The 22,416-nt window shown below is 41.7% G+C and overlaps 1 protein-coding gene, 1 long non-coding RNA gene and 1 other non-coding gene across 6 annotated transcripts in view; 2 read left to right on the plus strand and 1 right to left on the minus strand.

The window, feature by feature from the left end:
• Positions 1-8,996: 8,996 nt before the first annotated feature.
• Positions 8,997-22,416, plus strand: part of Nmt2 (N-myristoyltransferase 2) — a 47,051-nt gene continuing 33,631 nt past the window's right edge. The window contains exon 1 of one of the 4 annotated variants that reach the window (XM_031358220.1): positions 8,997-9,239. In XM_031358220.1, coding sequence (XP_031214080.1) covers positions 9,130-9,239 — 110 coding nt within the window. In that variant the 5' untranslated portion in view covers positions 8,997-9,129. The remainder of the gene's footprint in view (positions 9,240-22,416) is intronic. The other 3 variants (XM_031358222.1, XM_031358221.1, XM_031358223.1) reach the window with 3 other exon arrangements.
• LOC116081642 lies at positions 9,450-15,959 on the plus strand. Its single transcript, XR_004114946.1, has 2 exons — positions 9,450-14,932; positions 15,296-15,959. It is a non-coding gene; the product is annotated as an uncharacterized LOC116081642 (long non-coding RNA).
• LOC116082963 lies at positions 15,952-16,092 on the minus strand. Its single transcript, XR_004115559.1, has one exon. It is a non-coding gene; the product is annotated as a U4 spliceosomal RNA (small nuclear RNA).

A 22,416-nucleotide genomic window follows, 5' to 3' on the forward strand; every position in this document is an offset into this window, starting at 1 on the left:
TCTCTCCTTCCCTCTCTCCTTCCCTCCCTCCTTCCCTCTCTCCCTCCTCCTTCCCTCCCTCCTTCCCTCCCTCCCTCCCATTCTGCAGAATTGTCTGACTATGGTTTTTGCATTTGTTCCCTTCTGCTGCAGGAGGAAGTGTCTCTGGTGATGGCTGACTAAGGCATCTAGAAATATAGCAGAATATCATTAGGAGTCACTTTATCATTACTTTTTTAAAAAGTATTTGGTTTAGTCCTAGGCCTCTGGGCTCTCTAGTTTCTGGTTCTTGATCACCCAAGCAACATCAAGTATGAATTCCACTTTGTGGAGTGGGCCTTAAGTCAAAGCAGACATTAGTTGGTTACTCCCACAAGCTTTGTGCACCATTGCCCTAGCATATTTTGCAGGCAGTACAGCACTGTAGATTACTGGTTCTGCTAGTTGAGTTGGTGTATATGTTTCTCTTTTGGTAGCCTGGCAAGTACCTGCCTCATATTCAATGAGTTATGTGGTTATTGTCTGCAGCAATGGGGTATTGCTGTCAGTTTGTGGAGAGCAACCTATCTTGACAACAGCCTGGGTTGTTTGGGGATTTCCTTGGGACCCCTCTGGCCAGCAATTCAATTGGATGAATCCCGTATATAGTCCCAGTACTGGAAGGTTCATTTGGTGACAAAAGATAGCCAGTATGGGGACTCTGTTTTGGATTGAAGACTTTGTTAGAATTGCCTTCATATAGTTTAGGAAGTTTCCACTGCACTGTTTCTATGCCCCTGTCAAATTCCACTCAATTCTGTCTCTCCCTGCATTCTCTCCCCTCACCCATCCTCCCACTCTAGTAGTCCCTACCCCAGTTCATGCATACATTTTCTTTATTGATTCTTCTGTGGAGGGACATCTAGATTGTTTCCAATTTCTGGCTATTGTGAATAGAGGGGCAGTGAACAAGTGTCTCTTTAGTAAGACACAGTAGCCTTGGGGTAAATGCCTAGAAGTGATATAGCTGCGTCTTGAGGTAAATTGATTCCCATCTTTGTGAGGAGGTCTTACTGATTTCCATAGTGGCTGTACAAGTTTGCACTCAAGTGTAAATAAATTCTTTTAATTTCTCTTACTCTCCATTTTCTCATTGGAAAATAGTGCATGCAAAGTAAACAAAAAACATATTTTCCAACGCATTTATACGAAGTTCTAGAGGTTATGTTATATAGCACTGTACTTATAGTTAACGGTACTTTGCTGGATACTTTAAGACTGCCTAAGTGGGCAGTCTTGTATTGTTCTTGTCACAAATAAAAATTTAAAATAGTAACATACAAAATACATGTCTGAATCACTGAGGGCCTTAAAAGTGAGCAGTAGTTAGATATTGTTATTGCTAAATTTTGGTTTATGGGCTGAGGATGTAGCTGAATCGGTAAAGTGCTTGTCAGTATGCACAACACCCTGGATTTAATACTCCTGTGTGGCCCAGAACCTGCTTTGGTGGTACACACATGCAATCATTAGATGGGTGGAGGCTCAGAGTTAGTCATCCTTGGCCACAAAGTAAACGTCAAGGCCAGTCTGGGATAAGTGAGGTTCTGTCTCAGGAGCAAAACAACTGCAAAGAAAGGGTTTAGTTTTGTTTCTTCTTGGTTTGCTTATCTTTCAATAGAAAGCAAGGTCACGATTAGCAAATAACTTCTTTTGCTATTCTATTATAAGTGGACACACCAGGAGGCAATGCTTACTGCAAGGTCTGCAAATGGCTGTTCTGACAGCAGATGGCAGACCCTTCTAGATCACAGTCTACCAGCTCACTGAAGTTTAGATGTGAAGTTTGGCCCAAAGGTCTGAGTTGGAGAGCTTTGTCTTGCTTACCTTCTGGAAGCTGGATGATGCAAAGTCTGGTTCTGGAGTCAGCACCAGTGAGCATGCAGCCCTAATGGCTAAGTTCAGACAAAGGACATTGCTTACTCCTTTGTGAGTTCAGGATTTGATTAGCTGTCTTTTATGCTTTTAGAAGCACTCTGTTAGACAAAAATTCCAATATAAGGAAATTAACTGCTTTGTGCAGTGAGCCTCCCTATATCCACCCATTACATTCTGCAAGAAACATTTTGGCTTGGTTTGCTTTGTCACATGACTATTCACAGCTGCCCCCTACTCCTCGTCTGTCCCGGATCAGTAGATTTTAAAGCGCAAAAGAAGCTGTGCTGTTAAATGATGGAAATCTGGCTTCCATTGGGTGAAGAGTCTTGATTTCTAGCAACAGTTGATGCCCGTCATGTAGACTGTCAATATCCAGCTAACGAAGCACATGACTGAGCCCACAGTTGGGAAAAGACTGGTGTGTCTGAGCTTTGGTATACCATGTTTGTCCTTTTATATGTCCTTACCCCCTCACTTTCCTTTGAGGAGAGGGAGGAGTCAGAGCCTGGCCCTATCCATGCTAGAAAGATGCTTTATGACTGAGAGGCACCTTGGCTCCCTTTACGCACTCTTGGTTTTACTGATGTTTTGTTTTTTTTTTTTTAAAGATTTATTTATTTATTTTTTATGTGTATGAGTACACTGTAGCTGTACAGATGGCTGTGAGCCGTCATGTGGCTGCTGGGAATTGAACTCAGGACGGCGTCCCTTGCTCAGGCCCCACTCATTCCAGGTCCACTCCCTCCGGCATAATACACTGTAGCTGTCTTCAGACGCACCAGAAGAGGGCATCAGATCTCATTATGGGTGGTTGTGACCCACCATGTGGTTGCTGGGATCCGAACTCAGGACCTTCCGAAGAGCAGTCAGTGCTCTTACCTGCTGAGCCATCTCACCAGCCCCGGTTTTACTGATGTTAATGCCTCAAATGAAGGTACCTGAGTGTCTTCCATGCCTCCTCCTTCCTTCATGGTACCTTCACCTTTAAGACAGTCTTTTATGGATGACTGAAGTCCTATTTACTCAGAATAACTCAAATGGATATCGTACTGAGTCTTCTTCCCTGGGAATAATCCACCGCATCATTTGCTTCAGAGCTACCAAGATGGCATTCTGTTACATATCAATTAAAGGTCTTTGGCTCTACGGCTTCTCCTCTATGGCTTCTTAGACAAGTTTCTCCCCTCCACTCCTCCCATCTCTTCTTGCTCTTGGAGGACTAGGCAGGAAAACAGGGTGCTCACATGTAATTCCTGGGAAAAATCTCTCTTTCTAGAAGAAATTACTCAAACTGTGTCTCTTTCTTAGCACTGTTACTTTGAGTTCACAGGAAAGCCCATGGTAAAAGAAATGTTATCTCAACTTTTACAACTGAACTATGGAGAAGGTGTTGGGGCTTACACACCAGGAGAAATGAGGTATGAGGTAGAGTCACCCATATGCTGGCTTTCTAGTAGTTCTAACAAGAAACTGTAACAACATGCCTCAGGAATATTCCATCTCTATTTATTTTGAAAAATGAACATAGGAAGCACAGTGCCCAGGGATGTGCTGGTAGACACTGCCTGTACTTTCTGAGTTCAGAAAGTAGCACTGTTTCAAAGTGGCCCTCTTTACAGAAGGAAGAAACCTCGAGTCCAGAAAGCAGTACTGTGTCAAAGTGGCCCTCTTTACAAAAGGAAGAAACCTCTCAGTTCCAAAATAAAAACTTACTTCTTCCTTCCTGGCAGCATCTTTGCATCTTCAAGATTTTCAGTGAGATTATACTTAGGCTTCAGGTTGTCCTGTGCAACCCAGATAGACTTACAACATTGGGGTTTATTTTATATATGTGTGTGTATATAAATATACTATACTATATATAATATATTAATATATGTTATATTATAATTGATAATATATTAATATATAATACTGTGGCACTTCCTTACTGACACAATAAGAAAAATATACACAAAATAGTAATCAATAGGGGATGAAAGACTTTGAATTCTAAAAATGTATTTCAAATGTATAGCTTTTTTTTTCTTTCTTCATTTTTGTTTTTGCTTTTTGGACAGGGTTTTCTTGCTATTTAGACCAGGAACTGGCCTAGAACTAATAATCTTGCCTCAGTCTTTCTAATATTGGGATTACAAGTATGTTCTCCAAGGCTCAGGTCAAACATAATTTGCCTGACACCCAGAATGCTGGCCTTGAACTCCCAAGCACAATCCTGCTCCAGCCTCCCAAGCTATTGGAACTATAGGTGTGCACTACCATGCCTGGCCCAAACAATTTGCACAGGTTCAGGCATGGTATGGAATGTAAAAAGAGATGAAGGCAGGACTGGAGAGATGGCTCAGCGGTTAAGAGAACTGGGTGCTCTTCCAGATGATCTGAATTCACTTCACAGCAACCACATGGTGGCTCACAACTGTCTGTAACTCCAATTCCAGAGGATCTGACACTCTCACATAGACATACATCTGGGCAAAACACCAATACACACAAGATAAAAAAATATTTTTTAAAAAGAGTATGAGATGAAGCCAACCAGATCAGCTGTCTAAAGATCAGCTGTCAGGAACAATCAGTGCACACTGTTGATTGGAATGAATTTTTCAGATATACTGAAGAACACAGAAAGTAATCACATCTAGTAATAAGAAACGAGTCATTTAAAACAAAAGGATTTTCTCCTGGTCTTTGCTTTAAGATGGTAGGTACCGCTATGTAATAAGATACTCTGAATTTGGGCATCTTAAAGCTGTGACTATGTATTAGCTCTCACAAGTCTGAGGGAACGGGCTATGATGGTGACTTTGCTGGTTTCTATCACATACCTGTAGTCATCTGGTGGAACCAGAACAGGAGACCAGAGCTGGCTAAGCCAAGCCTGTGGTAGCAGTAGGGAAGTACTCTTAGGGAGAGAGAAGAAGCATGCAAGGCCTCAGGAACCTGTATTAGTCAGGGTTCTCTAGAGTCACAGAACTTACGGTAGTCTCTATGTAGTAAAGGAATTTATTGATATACTGAAGAACACAGAATTAATGATTTACAGTCTGTAGTCCAACTCCCAACAATGGTCAGCAGCAGCTGTGAATGGAAGTCCAAGGATCTAGCAGTTGCTCAGTCCCACAAAGGCAAGCAGGCGAAGCAGAGAGCCTTCCTTCTTCCAGTGTCCTTATATAGGTCTCCAGCAAAAGGTGTGGCCCAGATTAAAGGTGTGTGCCACCATACCTTTAATCCCAGATGACCTTGAATTTCTAGATCTTCCTATCTTAATCTTCTGGGATTCATAGCTACTATGCCTCAAGATCTCCATGCCAAGATTCAGGTTGGAAACTTGTTATCTCTCAGCTTCCAGATTAGGGCCAAAGGTGAGCCCTCTAATTCTGGATTGTAGTTCATTCCAGATATGGTCAAGTTGACAACTAGGAATAGCCACTACAGGAACCCCATCTCTTAGTTAAGAAATTTCCATATTTTATTTCTCTCAATGGAATTCTGGAACATTTACTCACACTCTATTCCCCAGCTCCTCTCTTCAGGTGTTTTAACATTTCCTCTCCTCTAAAGTTAGTTTGGTAAACATGTAGGTTCAAGATGAGTCTTCATATCTCTAGTTTTAATCAGGTATTTCGTTTGGTGTCTTGCTGTCATATCTCTAAGTTCCAACCACTCTTCTTGTTTCAGAAGGGAAAAAGGAGAGGACACTCAGATGTATTTTTGAGGTCCAGGACCATGTAGCATTACAACTAATATGTACTAATTTCCCACAGATTGTATAATTGTATGATTTTACACTTCTATAATTTTCTCATTGTAATTAAAGCCATTTGTACATTTCTTATAGAATATTCTGCTATAGATAACTGAGTTATGTGGCTTCAAAAACTTGATTAGTGAGCAGGGTAGATACCCCAGTCAGGAAAATACTTGCCTTCCCAGAATGAGTGTGATCCTCCAAAGCTACATTTAAAAAAATGTTAGGAGTGATAACACATTTTTGTAACCCCAGTGCGAGAAAAGCAAAGATTACAGGATCCCTGGGGCTCCCAAGCCATCCAGCCTAGCCTACATGGTTGAATTTCAAGCCAGTCTCAAAAAACAAAACAACTGGTGGATGGCACCTGAGGAATGAGACCTCACAACACACAGGCACACACAAACATGGAAACATAGATGCATGTACACAATATTTATTATTGGCTTTAAAATGTGCTTCATATCTAAACATGTTATGTGTCCCTGGTCACACTGAATTATGTCATCCACACCTAGTAGAACCACTGTTGTTGGACAAAAGAAAGGACAGAAGTACAGCAGGAGGGGAAAGCATTGGAGTCTCCAGACAAGTCTAACAGACAAGTAAGAACCCTTGTGTATTCTTGCAGGAATGCACATAGAGCAGCTATGCGTAGACACCATTGTCTGTTCCTCAAAAACGTGAATACCATATCATTCAGCCACTTTACTTCTGTTTGTATTGCTCAACAGAACTGAAAGCAAGGTCTTGATTTCATAGTACCCAAAGAATGGAAAAAACTCAATGCCCACTGATGAATGGACTCATAAAACATACAGGCAACGGAATAGTATTTAGCTTTCAACAGGAAGGAAATGCTTTAACACATGTTTTAACACAAAGGATGCTGAGACCATTATATTATGTGAAATAAATCAGTCTAAAAAAAAAGGTGAAGAGTTTATATGACTTTTCTACAGTAATCAAGTTTACATACACAAATGTAGACCCCACAGTCTGACAAGAAGATGTAACCAGGTAGTTCCCACAGTCTGACAAGAAGATGTAACCAGGTAGTTCCCACAGTCTGACAAGAAGATGTAACCAGGGAGCTGCCTAGTGGGTGTAGAGCTGTAGCTGATCAAGGGGAAATGTTCTCGGTATCAGCAGTGTGAAATGAAACCGACCTATATGCTTAAAAAATGTTTGACAGTAAGTTCTACATTGCATATTTTATGATGCTTAAAAATATACTTTAAAAACAAGTGTACAAGACCAATGACATAATCTTGGGCTTGTATTCCATAAGAAAATAAGCCAAGCAGAAGGAGAAAGTCCCAAGGGCCACTTTAACACACTGGTAAACACTCTACACAAGTGTTTTCTCCTCAGCTTGGATTTCATCTTCCAGAAGTTGCCACTTGGCTCTGACTCCTGGATGAAGACAGAGAGAGAAGTGAAGCCCTTTGGAGACATGGTGAGTTTCTGTACATGACAACAGAATTTAGGACTCTCCCTAGGGCTGGCCACAAACTTTTCTCTCCTGTAAAAGATTAATATTCTGCAGAGAAACATTCGGATTACATAAAGCTTCACTCTAACGCTGTGCAAACGTCAGGCCCTGTTCCTTTGCATTCTGCAGAACAATGTTCCCTGCTTGTCAGGTTAACTAACCTGAGTAATAGGTTAGTTACTCAGCTATTTATGTCCATAAAGATGAGGGGTAGGAACCTCAGTCATCTCTGCTGCCTTTATCCTAAAGTCTGAATCTAGAGGCCACAGTTGATCTTGTCTGAGAAATAGTTGCACAAAACTGCATTTTCTCCATGTTTGGGTCCCATTTACACTTTCTCCAAGAACACCAAGCAAATGTTGGTGAAATTGCTCTACAAGTTTTATCTCTAGGTCGTTCTCGTGTGTGTGTGTGTGTGTGTGTGTGTGTGTGTGTGTTGGGGGAGGTTCCCATTACACTAAAATTTCCAGGTGGCTTTTAAGGACTTTTCCCCTCATTACAGAGTTTGGGTAACTTTCTCAGCACCTGCCTTTATCAAACCGCCCTGCAGTCTTGTGGTGGTCTGGCAGGATCTTCGTTTCTATCTCTGGAAAGCAAAAGGCTGTGGGAAGCATTTGACAGCAGTCTGGATTTCACCCGCACCTTATCTGGTATGCACAGGAGGGTCTCTTTCCTCTCTCTCCCAGTCCTTAATTTTCCTGAGAGGAGTCTGTTGTAGCTCTAAGGTGTCCTTGAACTCTGTATGCAGTGGACGCTGGCCTCAAATAACTCATTTTTACCTCCTGGACTTTTTACCTCCAGGACTGTTGGGATAACAGGCATGGGCCACCATGCTTGGCTTTCTTCCTCTGTTTCCTGCTAGAGGTCGATTTCAACACTGTCCATACACATTTGCTTGGAGGTCTACGTCATGACCTTCACTTAGGAGAAAGCTGAATGACTTGCCTAAAACTACCCAATCCCTCTAATATGGGTGTCTTCACCAGGTCTCACAAAATGTTCGTTCTTTTCTCAGCCGAACCCATCAAGCCAAAAATAAACAAGCAGGAAAACAAACAAACAACCCCCCCCCAGCCAACCCAACAAAAAACAACTCCAGTAATTTTCTGTTGAGGACTCTGAGGCTGCTTGCAGCGGGGAGGTGGGGAGACTGGAGCTTTGGCTTGATAAGCATTAGATACTAAAACATGAAATGGAAAATTTTGAAGAACATGTGGGAGAGGAGGCAGGGAGAGTTAGGGAGTCGCAGGCCTGAGTGAAAAAAAAAAAAAAAGATCCTTGCGGAAGTCGAGAGCACTGAGGCACACAGAGTGTGGCCGACGCTCGCAAAAGCGGACGTGCAGCTCTGAAATCCAACCTGCAGGGACCACCAGGTCCTAGCCTCGGAGCCACAAAGCAGCCTCAAGCAGGCCACGCCCACCCCCTACGGCCTCGGGCTCTCGCAGCAGCTCCACGCCCCCCCAAACCCCCACCTCAGGTCTCTTGCTGAGGAAGCGCAGGCCTCGTGTTTTCGCCCTCCCGCTGGGGGAGGTGGGCGGGGCCGTGCCCGCTCACGAGGTCAGAGCGGGCAAGCGAGTGGGCGGGGCCGTGCGGCCGAGTGGAGCGGAGGCGGGAGGCGAGGTGGGCGGAGCCTCGCTAGCCCAGGCGGAAACGGGACCGCGAGACCAGCGGGCCCTCGCCAGCTAGAGTAGGCGGAAGTGGGGAGGCGAGGTAGGCGGGGCCTTGACTGCCGAAGTGGGAGAACTGACGAGGTGGGCGGGAGTAGGCACGCAATGTGGGCGGGGTCCGCTCTGACTGAGGCGGGCGGGACAGAACAGACCGGCGGGAGCCGCAGGGGAGTGGGCGGGGCCGGGCCGGCTGTGATGGGCGGGGCCGACGGGGTGGGAGGGGCCTCAGACTCGAGACTCCGTGCCCGAGGGTGGGCGGCACTAGAGGGAGCTGCGGCCGCGCCCGCCCTGTCGCTCCTCGCCTGCCGCTCTGAGCCGCCGCGATGGCGGAGGACAGCGAGTCTGCGGCCAGCCAGCAGAGCCTAGAGCTGGACGACCAGGACACGTGCGGGATAGACGGAGACAATGAGGAGGAGACCGAACACGCCAAAGGGTAGGAGGCGGCGCGACAGGGCGGGGACGGCGCGCACCTCGGGGCCCCGGCGCCCGCGCCCGCGCCCGCGCCCGCTCCCGCTCGTGGCGTGCGGGAGCCCCTCGACCGCTCCGTTCGGCGGTGGCCCAGTCCCGAGGACCATTGTGAGGTGCAGGTCTCCCGGCTCTCGGGGAGCGGAGCGCGCCGTGGTGGGCGAGGCCCGAGGTGGGCGGGGAGACTGCGACTCGGGCCCGGGGACCCGCGACGCGACAGTCACCTGCCGCGCGCCCCCGCCGGCTCGGCCTCACGCCGCCACGGCGAGTGGTTCGGGTGGGAACTGAGCAAGGGCGCGAGGCCCTTCCCTTTGTGGCGGCCGCGGCGGCGGCGGCGGCGGCGTCTTGGAGCTCCTGGGCAAGGGAGGTGCGAGTCGTTCACTTGCGCCTTGACGTCCTAGTACTTTCGCGCCCCCTCTGCCCCCCAGCCACCACTAACCCCCCATAGAGACGAAACCCGCAGAGCGGGAGGCAGGGGGTGGGATAGGGATGCGCCCCGGGCGGTCTCGGCTGCTGCGGACTAGCTGCGCAAAGTTCTGCCTCCCAGGCCCGGAAAGGGGCGCCGGAGGGGGAGAGGGGGAGGGACCCAGGTCTCAGTCTACGCCTGAGGACGTTCAGCTTTGCGGCCCCGACCTTACCCCTCCTGCAAAGCCAGTGTCTGATCTCCAAAGCCAAATGTACCAAGTACTTTAACATTTGATCGGTTTCTCAATCTGTGCCTGCCCTCTTTTCTCCCCTGCAGACTTGATTTTTTTTTCTTGTGTTGGAGAAAAGACTGCTTCTGGTTCTCGTGGTATTGAGGCTCGTGGTATTGAAGTTCTGTTTTAGAGGCGGGGATTGGAGACTCATTTTAAATAAAGACCGGTGTCCTTTTGTAGGTGCTGTTTGCCTCAGCCTTTTACCCTGTTGGATTCAAACTATGCGCTGGCACAGAGCTGTTACTGCTGCCCCTTAGAAGTGAGATTCTGCGAACCATGGTGACTGGAGAAGTGGGTCAGCCTAAAAACACGATAGGGAAGCCTGAGTCACAGATGGCTTATTTATTCAGTTCATGAAGAGTCTTCCAAGTATTTGTATTTTATTCAACGTTTATTTTAAGCTTTAAGGAAGGGAGGCCTTATTGATCTTGAATACTTTATCAGATATTAAATGAAAAATGAAAAAGAAAAGCTGACTACATTTATCTCTCTTTGGCATGTTGCTGTTTAATGTTTTCAGCGAACAGTTCAGTGGCAGCTGCAAGTACTGAATGTTATCATTCAAGTCTAGATTTTTTTTTAAGCCCAGAGAGGAAATTCTACAGAAATCTGAGCCTTAGTTCTGTTTATGAGTAATAGAAATTTGCCAGTGCCAGAAGTGGGTCCATATGCAAACCAGTGGATAGATAAGTAACATCAGTACCCATAGGTTATTTTTCTGGGGAGACCCTGGACTTGTCTCTCTTCAAGTTGTATTGTTCTGTGTGATTGATATTCTAGGGTGGGGGTTTAATTAAAGCTTCCTTGCTTACAAAGTTGAGGATACTCGGTACAAAGACATATTCCTTTCTGCAACCACTGATCTGGACCTGTTTGATGCCTTGCTATAGACTGTTTGAAGTTCCCAGAAGAACATCCACAGGCATTTTGGGGCCCTGTTCAGAGGTTTCCAGATTTAAACATCAGCACATTAATTTATATATTAGGATGCCTAATCAAAATTCAGAGCTGCCCAGTGGATTGGGTTGTTTTAACCAAGAGTAGGCAACACTCTTAATTTTTTTAATTAATTAGTTTAAAAAATTAATATATTGGATTAATTGTTATATGTTAAAGTATAGAGAGATTAGCAAAACCGAAGTAACTGCTCTGCTCTGTTGAACTGCTTTCCTTTTGATTTCAATTTACACAGTACAATTTAAGGAAGTTGTTCTGTTTTAGTTGGCTCATGAGTTGATAGTGCTCTGTAGAAACCCAAGTTTTCTTTAAGTAGCTCAAGTTTGTCAGTGTTAAAATATGGAAAACTTTTCCTTCCTTACTTGGCCTCTTCATTCTCTACTAGTTTAAATAACAAATAAAGAGCCTTTGGAGAATGAATAGATGATGTTTTACCTCTAATGGACAAAGTATTACTTCTGAGCCAATAGGCCATGGTCAGTACACGGAGCTGCAATTTGTTCAATAACTCCCCTGTGGCCTGAAAGGATTAATAATGCACCCAACATTCAGTATAATGCATCTAGTTGTTATAGCTTACTGTATTGAAACTATAGATTTAAATAAAGGAAAAATACCCTGTGAGATACCACTATGCTTTTGTTTTTGCAGAATTTTTTTTACTAGCCTTATATTTTATTTTATGGGTAATATTGAACACCCATAAACAAAATGTGAGGTTTTGTGTTTAATTTAAAGCAATAGCATAAGCATTATAAAATACTTGAATGTCATCATTGTCATGGAAAGTGTGTACATCAACTGTTTGGTCCACCCAAGTATGGTAACAGTATACCACTCTAAAAATTACATGCATTCTCAAAACATTGATGAAGGGAGAGATTGTCAATTTTAAGTAGTGAGATGCTAGCTCAAACAATGTAGTTTTATTATTTTCAAATAAAACATGGAAAATTAGAAGTAAGATAATTGAGGATTTCCTGAAAAGATCCCTTCAGTTACTTGCCTTACCACCTGATTCATGGGTCTCAGTAAAGAGCTTGAGGAAACTTGAAAATTTGGAGGCCAATGAAAAGTCCAAATGATTGAAGAATTCCATCCCTGTCTTCAGTGGCAGTGGGAAGAGGTTGTCTCCAACATGACTGCTAGGAACTTGCAAAGCCGGGTGTGAGGCTGAAGAGGTAATCCAGAGTCTTGATTTGTTTTACCTTCTCAGTTTCTGAAGGGATTTGGTAAAACTGTTGAAGATGGCCACAATGTTAAGTCCACTAAAACCCAAGGTCTTCTTGCCCCATTAAGGTGTGTTTTCTCCATTTGTAAACTACACCCTAGAGGACTCCTTAGCTTCATCCTATGAAAAGTAGCTTTTTAATCACTGTGACAAATACGTGAGAGGAAACAGTTTAAAGAATGAAAGATTGATTTTTATTTATTTATTTATTTATTTTTTGGACACAATTTCAGGGCTTTCTGGCTGTGGTCCGTTAGTTCAACTGTGTGACTGGTGGGACAGAAGCTCAGCATAGAATGACTTAAGGAATAAAATTGCTCACTTTGTGGCAATCAGAAATTGGGGGTATGAGTGGTACAGGAATGTATTTTCCTGGTAGAGGAGTTGCCCACTGTGCATACTGCTCTGAGTTTATTTAATCCCTGATACCACAAAAATTTTAGTTAGATGTGGTGGCGCATGCCTGTGACCCTGGTCTTTGGAAGCTGAGGTAAACCTTGATGTTAAGCCATAGCCAGACATTGTCTCAAAAAAGAAAAAGCTTGAGACAAAATAAAAGGTTTTATATTGATTTAGAGTTCTTTGGATATATTCCCAGGAGTGGCATAACTGATCAATAAAATAGTTGTTTCTGATTATTGTTGTTGTTGTTATTATTATTGACTCTCTATACTGATTTCCATTCTGGTTAGGCTAATTTACATTTCTGCTAGCAACATACAAGGGCTGCCTTTCCCCTACCATCCTAGCTTCCATTTGTTGTGTTTACTTACTTAATGGTAGTCTCTCAGACTGGGGATGAGATGGAATTTCAATGTTTTAATTTCTATTTCCTAATGGCAAAGAATGCTGAGCTGTATTTTTTGAATATTTATTAGCTGTTTGTATTTCATCTCTTGACAGCTGCCTGTTCATTTCCTTTGACCCTTTACTGACTGGATTGTTTGGTTCCTTGGTCTTTATGGAGTCTAGATACTTCTGTCAAATGCATAATTAGCAAAGAGTTTTCTTCCACCATAGGCTGTCACTTCACTTGTGCAGAAGCCTTTTAATTTCATCAGTCTCATTTGCCAACTCTTGTTAACATTTCCTCTAGAAAGTCTTTGCCAGTATCTAAGTGTTTCCCTATAGCAATTTCAAAGTTGCAGTCTCATATTAGGATTTGAATTGTTCTTTTTTTCCCCTAAAGTGAGAGGTACAGATCTTGTTTTGTTCCTTTACACTAGGATATCCAGTTTTGCTACGATCATTTGTTGACAAGGCTGGCTTTTCTTCAAAATAGGCTTTTGGCATCTTTGTTAAAAGACAAGTGGCTGTCATTGAGGGGTTTATTCCATAGCCTCTGTCTGTTCTACTGGCCTGTACACATTGGTTTCTGTTATGGCCTGTAGTGCATCTTGAAATGAGGCACCTCCAAGTATTGCTCCTTGTGCTCAGTCTTGCTTTGACTAGTAGTGTCTTTTGTGCCTCCATGTGAATTTTTGGATTTTTGTTGTTTCTAGGAAAAATATTGGAATTTTGACAGTAATTGCAGTCAGTCTGTAGGTTGCTTTTGGCAATACACATTAAGAATTCTTAGAAAAACAAAACGACTCAGTACGTCACAAAAGGTAACCCTTAGATGTTCTTTTGTTGTTTTATTTTGTTTTTGAGACGGTCTCAATGTCAATGTAGGCCAGTCTATCCTGAATTCACTGTAGCCTGGACTGAACTCCCTCTCTCTCAGTTTTTCCTGTGCTAGGATTACAGGTATGAGGTATGCGAATTAAGAAACAAAAATAATAAACCCTTTTTGTACTATCCTCAATTGAGGGAAATGATTTGAAGAAAATGCAGTGTATCTAGCTATTTATTGTTAATGGAATTGACTATGACCACTTCCCTTAGTAGGCTGCCTAGAATCAGAAAATGCAGAAACTCTTGATTTCTCATCATGTAAAATTTAAGGGATAACTCAAAGCTGCTCTTCCTAAAATTTGATCTCCTGTCAAATATATAAATCAAATGGAAAGATGTATTAACAGCCCTAGCCCGAGGGTTTCCCTCATTCAAACACTTAAAACAGTGACCAGATAACAACTGAGACTCACTTAAAACAGTGACCAGATATCAACTGAGGTTTGCTTCTGACATGGTGACCTCACCTTTGGCCCAGAGCAGACTTTCCCCAGAGATTGGTTGAAATCCAGAGTTTGTAAGGACAGCATACACACTCTGCTGTATTTGTTATTCACCACCAATGTATATCACTAAAGAGAACCAGTTTGTCATCAATCCATTTGAAAAGTTTTATCACTTTTACTGGTTATATGATTAAAACATGCAGAATAAAACTGAAAAATAAAATATAGAGAGAGCAAAATTCCTTGGCTATTCTTATTTCTTTATATCCTAGCTTAATTAACAGTGTAACTAATTCACATTTTAGTATGTGCCCAATCAACATAAATATGATCACACTTTATGGTTCATTGACAGCTGTGTATTTTTTACCATGGCCACTGGCTAGCAAGTAGGCATTATTCACATAGAGCTGTTGGGCTCTCAAATGTGGCTAGAGTGATTGAAGAACTAAAATTTCAATTTTATTTAAATTAACTCTTTAAAAAAGCTTTTCATAGATGGTGACTATCATATTAGAGAACTCAGATGATATGTGCCTTTGAATTTTCTGTTTTTATATACTTAGGTCGCCAGACTTTTGCTATTTGTGGATTCTTCTTTCTTCCACCCTTTTCCACCTTTAGTCCACCTGTTCAACCTCCCTAAAACTAGGTAGGCGAGAAAGATATCACTGAATCTTAAGTTTTTTCTTTTTGTTCCTCTTTTGACTAGGACTACTATCAAACAGCAGCCAACTTTCCCAGACGACCAACAATGACCAACCCATCTCTTGGGTCCCTAGCATTTATATACCCTCTGAAAAGTTCCCAGAATTTCAAATGTTACAGATTTGCAGAAGCTATCTGCACATGGCAAAACCTTACCTCTGCTAGAGCACAAGGCAAATCCTAGTTGCTGAAAACAAATCTGAAGCAGCCCCATATCCCACACCTGGGATTAAAACAAAAACCTATTTTTTAAAGAAACCAAAATTCTAACAACATACTTAAACATTTGTTTTCCTTTCTTTTGCAGAATACAGTATTTCCATTTTTTTCCTTCTAGGAATTGTCTTTAAATTTTGAACAAGAATGTTTTAAACAAGTTTCTCTATCAATGCCACATTTTTCACCACTACCTGCTAGGCACAGAGACATATGCCTGCAATCTCAGCACTTGGAAGATGGAGGCAGAAGAATCAGGAATTAAAGGTCATCCTCACCATAGGAGGTTGGAGGTCAGCCTGAGCTCCATGAAACCTTGTCTTAGAAAAACAAAAACAAAATTGTAACCACTCTTCAAAACATTCTACAACATCACAAGACAAAAAATGTGTAGGCTTTGAAATAACTGGGATCTTCATTAGTTTCATGTGCTTTCATTTCTGCTCTTGTATCCTTAAAAACATTTATCTGAACCATGACATTGTTTCACAACTGCTTTCAGGAACATCTCACTTTTTGCCTTTGTCTCCTGGTGTGTTTTAGAGAATAGATCCTTTCCTTTTTTCTATAATTATTTTCTTTTTTTTCCTTTTCTTTTCTTTTTTCCTAAAAACTAACTTTATTAAAAGGAAAAGGAAGGATGGAAAGAGTAAACACAGGTTTGAGAACTTGCAAATACCAAGTAGACAATAAGGAAAGGTTAGCCATTAAAAGGCAAAGATAGTTTTCTTTTGAATTGCAGTTCAGTCTCCATAGAGAGTGTCAAAAATTGCCAGTGTGAACTGTATTACAAGTTGTCACAGCAGAGTACTGGGAAAAGTTTTCAATTAACAATAATCGTGCCTTGGATAAACCTCATGGACTACAACACTGCCACTGTGCAAAGCTTTCAATTACTTTCTTATTTCGCATTTTTGATAGTGTGTAGATGATTGTTTTCTAGTTTCTTGAATGATGAGTCTTGCTCTCAAGCATAACTATAATTCATATTTTTATATATTTCTTTATGTATGCTTGCATGGTAGGGAGGGAAGTACTGTGATGCTCACGTGGAGGTCAGAAAACTACTTGTAGGTTTTATCTCCTTCTACCATAAAGAATTCCTGGGATTGAACTCAGCTTGTCAAGCTTGGCAGCAAGCACCCTTACCCCACTGAGCCATCTCACCAGCCCCGTAAACCATAATTGAGATGTACATGCAATTTTATTACAGTTGTTTTCCTTGAAACTCTAAAGCACTGTTTTAGCTTCCTCTAGTCAGTGGTATAGATGTTTTGTGTGGAGATTGAAAGCATGAAGATAGCACTTTGCATCTTTAAGTCTTAGACTATCTGGGACATCATGTATATCAAAAGCTTAATAAAAATCTGTTGACTGGAGTTCAGTATGTTTTTAAACAAATTTGTGTGTGAAAGAAAGAATGAATGGATGAATATTCGTGATGGGGAAGGAGAGGGCCTATGTGTAATAGCTAATGTGCACAGGTTAGTGGACATCCACATATTTATGTGGATTCTGGAAATTGGAGTAAGGTTGCCAGGCTTCATTGAGAATCACTATTTCACACAAAACCATCTCCACAGCTTTCCAGTCTGTCTTTAACCCCAAATGACAAATTCATTTTGAGTTGGAAAATGTTTACCTATATGCATAATGGATACAGGCAGCTGTGGACATGTAGCCTTCTAGAATTAGGGCTTATCTGTGCTTGTTGCTTTGTCCACAGATGGTGAGGCTTTAACACTATTTACTATATCAGTCCCCAGAGGAAATAGAACTCCACAGTGTCTAAAATCTCACTGTCAATGAGGCCATCATCTAACTAGCCCAATGAGAACAGCAGCGAGGTTGGCTTCCTGCAGTAGATTGTGGGTCACCTAGGAGAACAGGATGAAGAAATTAATACTAGAATTGAACAGGTGATCCACTGACAAAAAATAAACCCACATGACTTCTTGAGGAACCTGAAGTTCCTGCAAGTAAAATCCATTACTGAACTTGGGAGCCATGAGACAACTTGCATGGGATGTCCCTAACTTGGGATGAGTGCATATTAGTAGCCAGGACAGCAGATTATTTGTTTCATCCTTATCCAACTTGCCTAGCTGGGTTTCAGTTCTTTCTCATCACCAGAGCATTGTGATATGGCGGCTACCTTTACTATTTGTCTAAGCTGATCTAGAACCTTGGGTTTTCTGCTTTTTCTTCTATTTGTTATCCGAAGAGGGTACCAGGGCTCAAGTACACACATGAGTGCTGAAGATTTATAGTAACCTGATCAAAGATACAGATTCATAAAAAGGTATTCAAACATCATGAATGGGATTGTGACGAAGATCCAAAGTCAGCAATAAATATCTTAAGAGATGGTCAATAGAAATGCACAAATAAGGAGCAATACATTATAGTAAGGGGGTGGATTCTAGGTGGAGACTGGCTAGATTTGAATGCTGGCGTTGTTATTACTAAACATGTTACTTGCAATGAGCAATACAGTATAGTAAGGGGGTGGATTCTGGGTGGAGACTGGCTAGATTCGAATGCTAGCTTTGTTATTACTAAACATGTTACTTGCAATGAGTTACTTAATGGCCCCATATTTCAGTTTCCTTCCTATCAAGTGGAAATATGTGTTGTTATAATAGTTTACAAGAATAGATCTAAGGTGCTTAGTACAGTGTCTACTGTGCATTATGTACTATAAATTGTTAGCTGAGGTAACAGTGACAGGTGGCTGTTGTTGATATAATGGTAGTGGAAAAATTGATGGTAGTAGTGGTGATAGTTGCAGATAGTGAGGTGGGGTTGTGTTGCTGGGGGTTATAATAATGATGCTGATGATGTAGGTAATGGTCATATTCTATGATGGTAATAAAGCTGATGGTAATAATAATTTTGGTTGGAGTAAAGATGTGTGATATTGGTAATAGTTACATTTTACAAATTACTTTAAAGTTGATGATAGTAGTGATGGTGATGATTATGATGGTTATGACATATAATGTGTGATGTTGGTGATAACTGTTGATGCTGCTGGTGGTGATGGTGACAATGACAGTTGCCATGCCAGCTTTTTCTTGTTAGTGGCTGTGCCAGCTTACCAAAGGTACATGAGGATTGTCTTTTTGTGGCATACTTCAGATGTTCCTAAACTTTAAAATACTTGCCAGATCAGTGGACCAAGTAGAGCATTCTTTTCAAGAGTATTAGCTGCCAGGGTTTGTTCTTGATGAAGTGCTTATTCATACCCTTAGCCCATGATTCTGTCTGACTTTTGTCTTTTTCTTAATGATTTTTAAAATTGATTTTTCATTCATCCAGAAAATACTTACTGAGGATCTTTTGTATGCTAGATACTATTTTAGGTGCTGTAAATAAAATGGGAAATTGTATTTAAGGGTTTTGTGTTCTAGTTGGAGGGAGTAACTCAAGAACAGATCTAAGGTGCAGATCTCACATACAATCTTTGTCACATACAAAGACAATCCTCACATATCTTTGGTAAGCTGGCACAGCCACTAACAGTACAGTTTGAGCTAACATTGTGCTACATGAATAAAAGCAGGACCGTCACAGTGATAGTTAACCTTATGCTGAGTGACTTCTGTCCTGCAACTAAGTTCTATGCATTAATTCACTTGAGCCTTAGGATTTTCCAAATACTGTTTATTGAAAATGTCATCCTTTTGCAGATGTGTAAACTGAGACACAGAGAAGTTAAATATTCTACTCAATACACTTGTGAAGTTAGGAATCAGTGTTCAAACCCAGTCTCAGATAATGCCTACAGTCTCTTCCAGAATATTATTTTGCCTTCTGTGTGAAGCTAGACATAAACTGTGGTGGGGAAAAACAGCTTCATACATACTCTGGCTACTAATACTTTTTCATGTTGTATTTTGCCTCATATATTTAAATTTTTATTTATGATAATTTTTTATGAAATAATTTTGATATTGCCAAAGTTACTACCCTTTCCCTTACAGTTTGTATATTTAAGTCTCTGTTTTCTCTTGTTTTTGTTTGAGATAGGGTCTTGTATATCATACAGCTCAGGCTAGCCTTGAACTTGCTATGTTCAAGTTCAAGGCTAGCCTGCTGATCCTCCTGCTTCTACATTAATTGTTAATTGTTTGAGCAACTGTGATAGGCCCTGATACCATGGGGAGATTCTCTCTATACGCACGCGCGCGCGCACACACACACACACCACCCAATGTGTGGCTCTGCTGTTTTCTAATCCTATATCTATATCTCCTCAGCCCTGGGAAAGAAAGAACATGCACATATAGTGGCCAACAAGAAAAGGCAGACATCATTTCCACTGGTGCTCCTTTGACTAGAACTCAGTCAGTGGTCATATCTGACTGCCAGGGGCTGGGAGCTAGCTGGACTCAGAGAGAAGCAGGGTGGGCTTTTTGTGGGCATTCTCCAGAACACACTGAAATATTTCTGAAGCTCTAGTCTGAAGCTCTTCTAGTAAGTTCTGCCTATAGATTTCATGGACTCTGACAATTTGCTGTTACAGCAAGTTCAATATTTGACCTTTCCGTGGCAGAGATGGAGTGAACTGGTTCCCAGTGACATGTTTGAACAAGGCCCAGAATCCCATCCCTACCCCACATTTCCATCTCAAAATAGCAAAATTCAAAACTTGTTTGGATCTCTCATGCATAATCTCAGGGAAGAAGGGCATGGAACTCTTAAAGTTGGATAAGGTTTTATAAAGAGGCAACATGATTTCCACAGTTGAATTTCAGGATGTGGTGATCTGGCTTAAACAGGAGTCTGAATCAGGCTTCACTGAATTCCAAGTGGAAGCTTTTTTTGAAAAACTTTTCTTTTCTCCTACTGTCCAGGTTCCTGCTCAGCACCATTCCTACTTAGGCTTGTGACATCTCTTTCTACCATCAATGTTCTTTCAGAGCCTGTGGATTTCTGTGGGAAGCAGATTCCAGTTAAGCTACTCTTACGGTTCTGTGTTGGTTCTGGGTCTGTTCAGGCCTCTCTCATCTGTCTACTCCAGGCATAGTAGGTCACTAGTTAGTATTTTTAACAAGTTTTATTGACATATAATTTATATACTATGTAATTTAGTGGCTTTTATAACATCCACAGAGTTGTACAGCCATTACCACAGTCCCATTTTAGAAATGATTTTCATCATCCCAGAATGAAACCCACATCTCTAAGCAGTCCATTCCCTAACTAAATGTTCTCTACTAGTCACTTTTTTCCTTATGACAAAATACTTAACAGAAGTCAGAGAGTGTTTCTTTTTAAAGTTTGTGAGAATATAGTCTGTTGTAGTGAGGAAGGTGGAGGCTGCACATACTGCATCAGTTAGAAGAAACTTGCATGCTGTTGCACAGTTTGCTTTGCCTTCTTATGCTCTCTAGGACCCCAGGTCACAGAGGGCTTTCCCACCTCATATGCCCAATTTACATAATCCTTCATAGAATGGCTTAGAGGCTTGTCTCTTTGATTCTATACTGTGTCAAGGTGACAATTGATAATAAACATCCTACCTTCCTTTTGCTCAGCTCCTGACAACCACAAATCTATCTTGACTTTCTTTGGTCTGGTTGATACTTTATAAAAATTGAACCGTATAATATGTGGGCTTTACAACACCAACCTCTTACACTGAATGCATCCTGCTTATGTATAAGTGGTACATTTTTAAAATTTTGAATAGTAATCTTTATATGGATATTCTACATTTTCTGTGTCCATTCATCAGTTAATAGGCATTTGGATTGTTTCCATTTAAGAGCTGTTATGCATAAGGTTGCTATGAATGTTCACATGTATAGATATGTTCTTATTTTTATTTATTAGAAACCTGAGAGTATAATTCCTGAATTACATTAGAAATTATTGTTGAAAGTTCTGAGGAGATGCTAGAGAGATGGCTCTGTGGTTAAGAGTGCCTGCTGCTAAGCAGCCACATAAAAATCCGGGTGTACCATGTACACCTTTAACCACAGGTCCTAAGGGAAGCAGAAACAGGATGATTTGGGGCTTTGCTGGTTTATAGCTTAGAGTAGATAGAAAGTCTGTGCCCCAGGGACAAGGAGAGACCCTGGCCTGAGAGGAATGGGTAGAGAATGATAAGGAATCTGACGCCCTCTCTTGGCCCCTGCTTGTTTACACACGAGTGCACAGTCATGAACTTGTGGGCACACACTCACACAGATAAATAAATCACTTCTGAGAAACTTACAAATCCCAAACTAGCTTTATTGTTTTGAATTCTCTGTAGTTGGGTTTATCTTTGCATTATCAGTAATTACTATTACTGATATATGTGTGTGCCTGCCTGTCTTTAGGTACACTGCATACATGCAGGTACCCATGGAGGCCAGAAGGGGATGTTATAATACCTGGAACTGGACTTACAGAGGCTGTGAGCTACCCAGTCAGGATGGGTCCTCTACAGGAGCTTTTGCATGCTGAACTATCTTTCAATGTCTACATACTGTCATTGCAGTAATCATATTTTGAGGAGCAGGTTGGCCTCAAATTCAAAATTTTTCTGCCTTATCTTCCTGATTGCTGGCTTTATAGATATGTCATACCATTTCAAGCCCTTCTCTGTATTTTCTTTTTATTGTGGTTGTCCTAGTATTATGAGGATGTGCCAATAACATCTCCTACTCCCATCCTAGTTTCTTTAAGGCTTCTGAGAAATGGAAAAGTAACTTATCCTCATTTAAAGGGTTGGGAAGGTTGAAATATTTGTGCAAATTTGGAAGAATAGATAATGTATTTGGTGCCAATTTTTGTAGTTCCTTGCCAATTTCTTGTTTTCAGATTAGCAAGAGACGGCAGAATTTATAAACTAGGCCTAATAAAAGTTGAAGTTATATTCTTTATTATATATTTTTCATTATACCAAAATTTAAAAGTATAATTTTAAGCTGGGCATGGTGGCACATTCCTTTAAATCTCAGCACTCAGGATAAGTGTGATAACCAAGACAGATGTGTCTCTGTAAGCTGAGGCCAGTTTGGTCCACATCATGAGGTTTTGGCCAGCCAGTGCTGTACAATGGAGACCTTGTCCTTTTTAAAAATAATAATAATAACCACATGGTGGTGGCACACACCTTTAATCCCAGCACTTGGGAGGCAGAGGCAGGCGGATTTGTGAGTTCGAGGCCAGTCTGGTCTACAGAGTGAGTTCCAGGGCAACTAGGGCTACACAGAG

The sequence above is a fragment of the Mastomys coucha genome, unplaced genomic scaffold (assembly GCF_008632895.1).
Source record: "Mastomys coucha isolate ucsf_1 unplaced genomic scaffold, UCSF_Mcou_1 pScaffold7, whole genome shotgun sequence".
Classification (NCBI taxonomy): domain Eukaryota; kingdom Metazoa; phylum Chordata; class Mammalia; order Rodentia; family Muridae; genus Mastomys; species Mastomys coucha.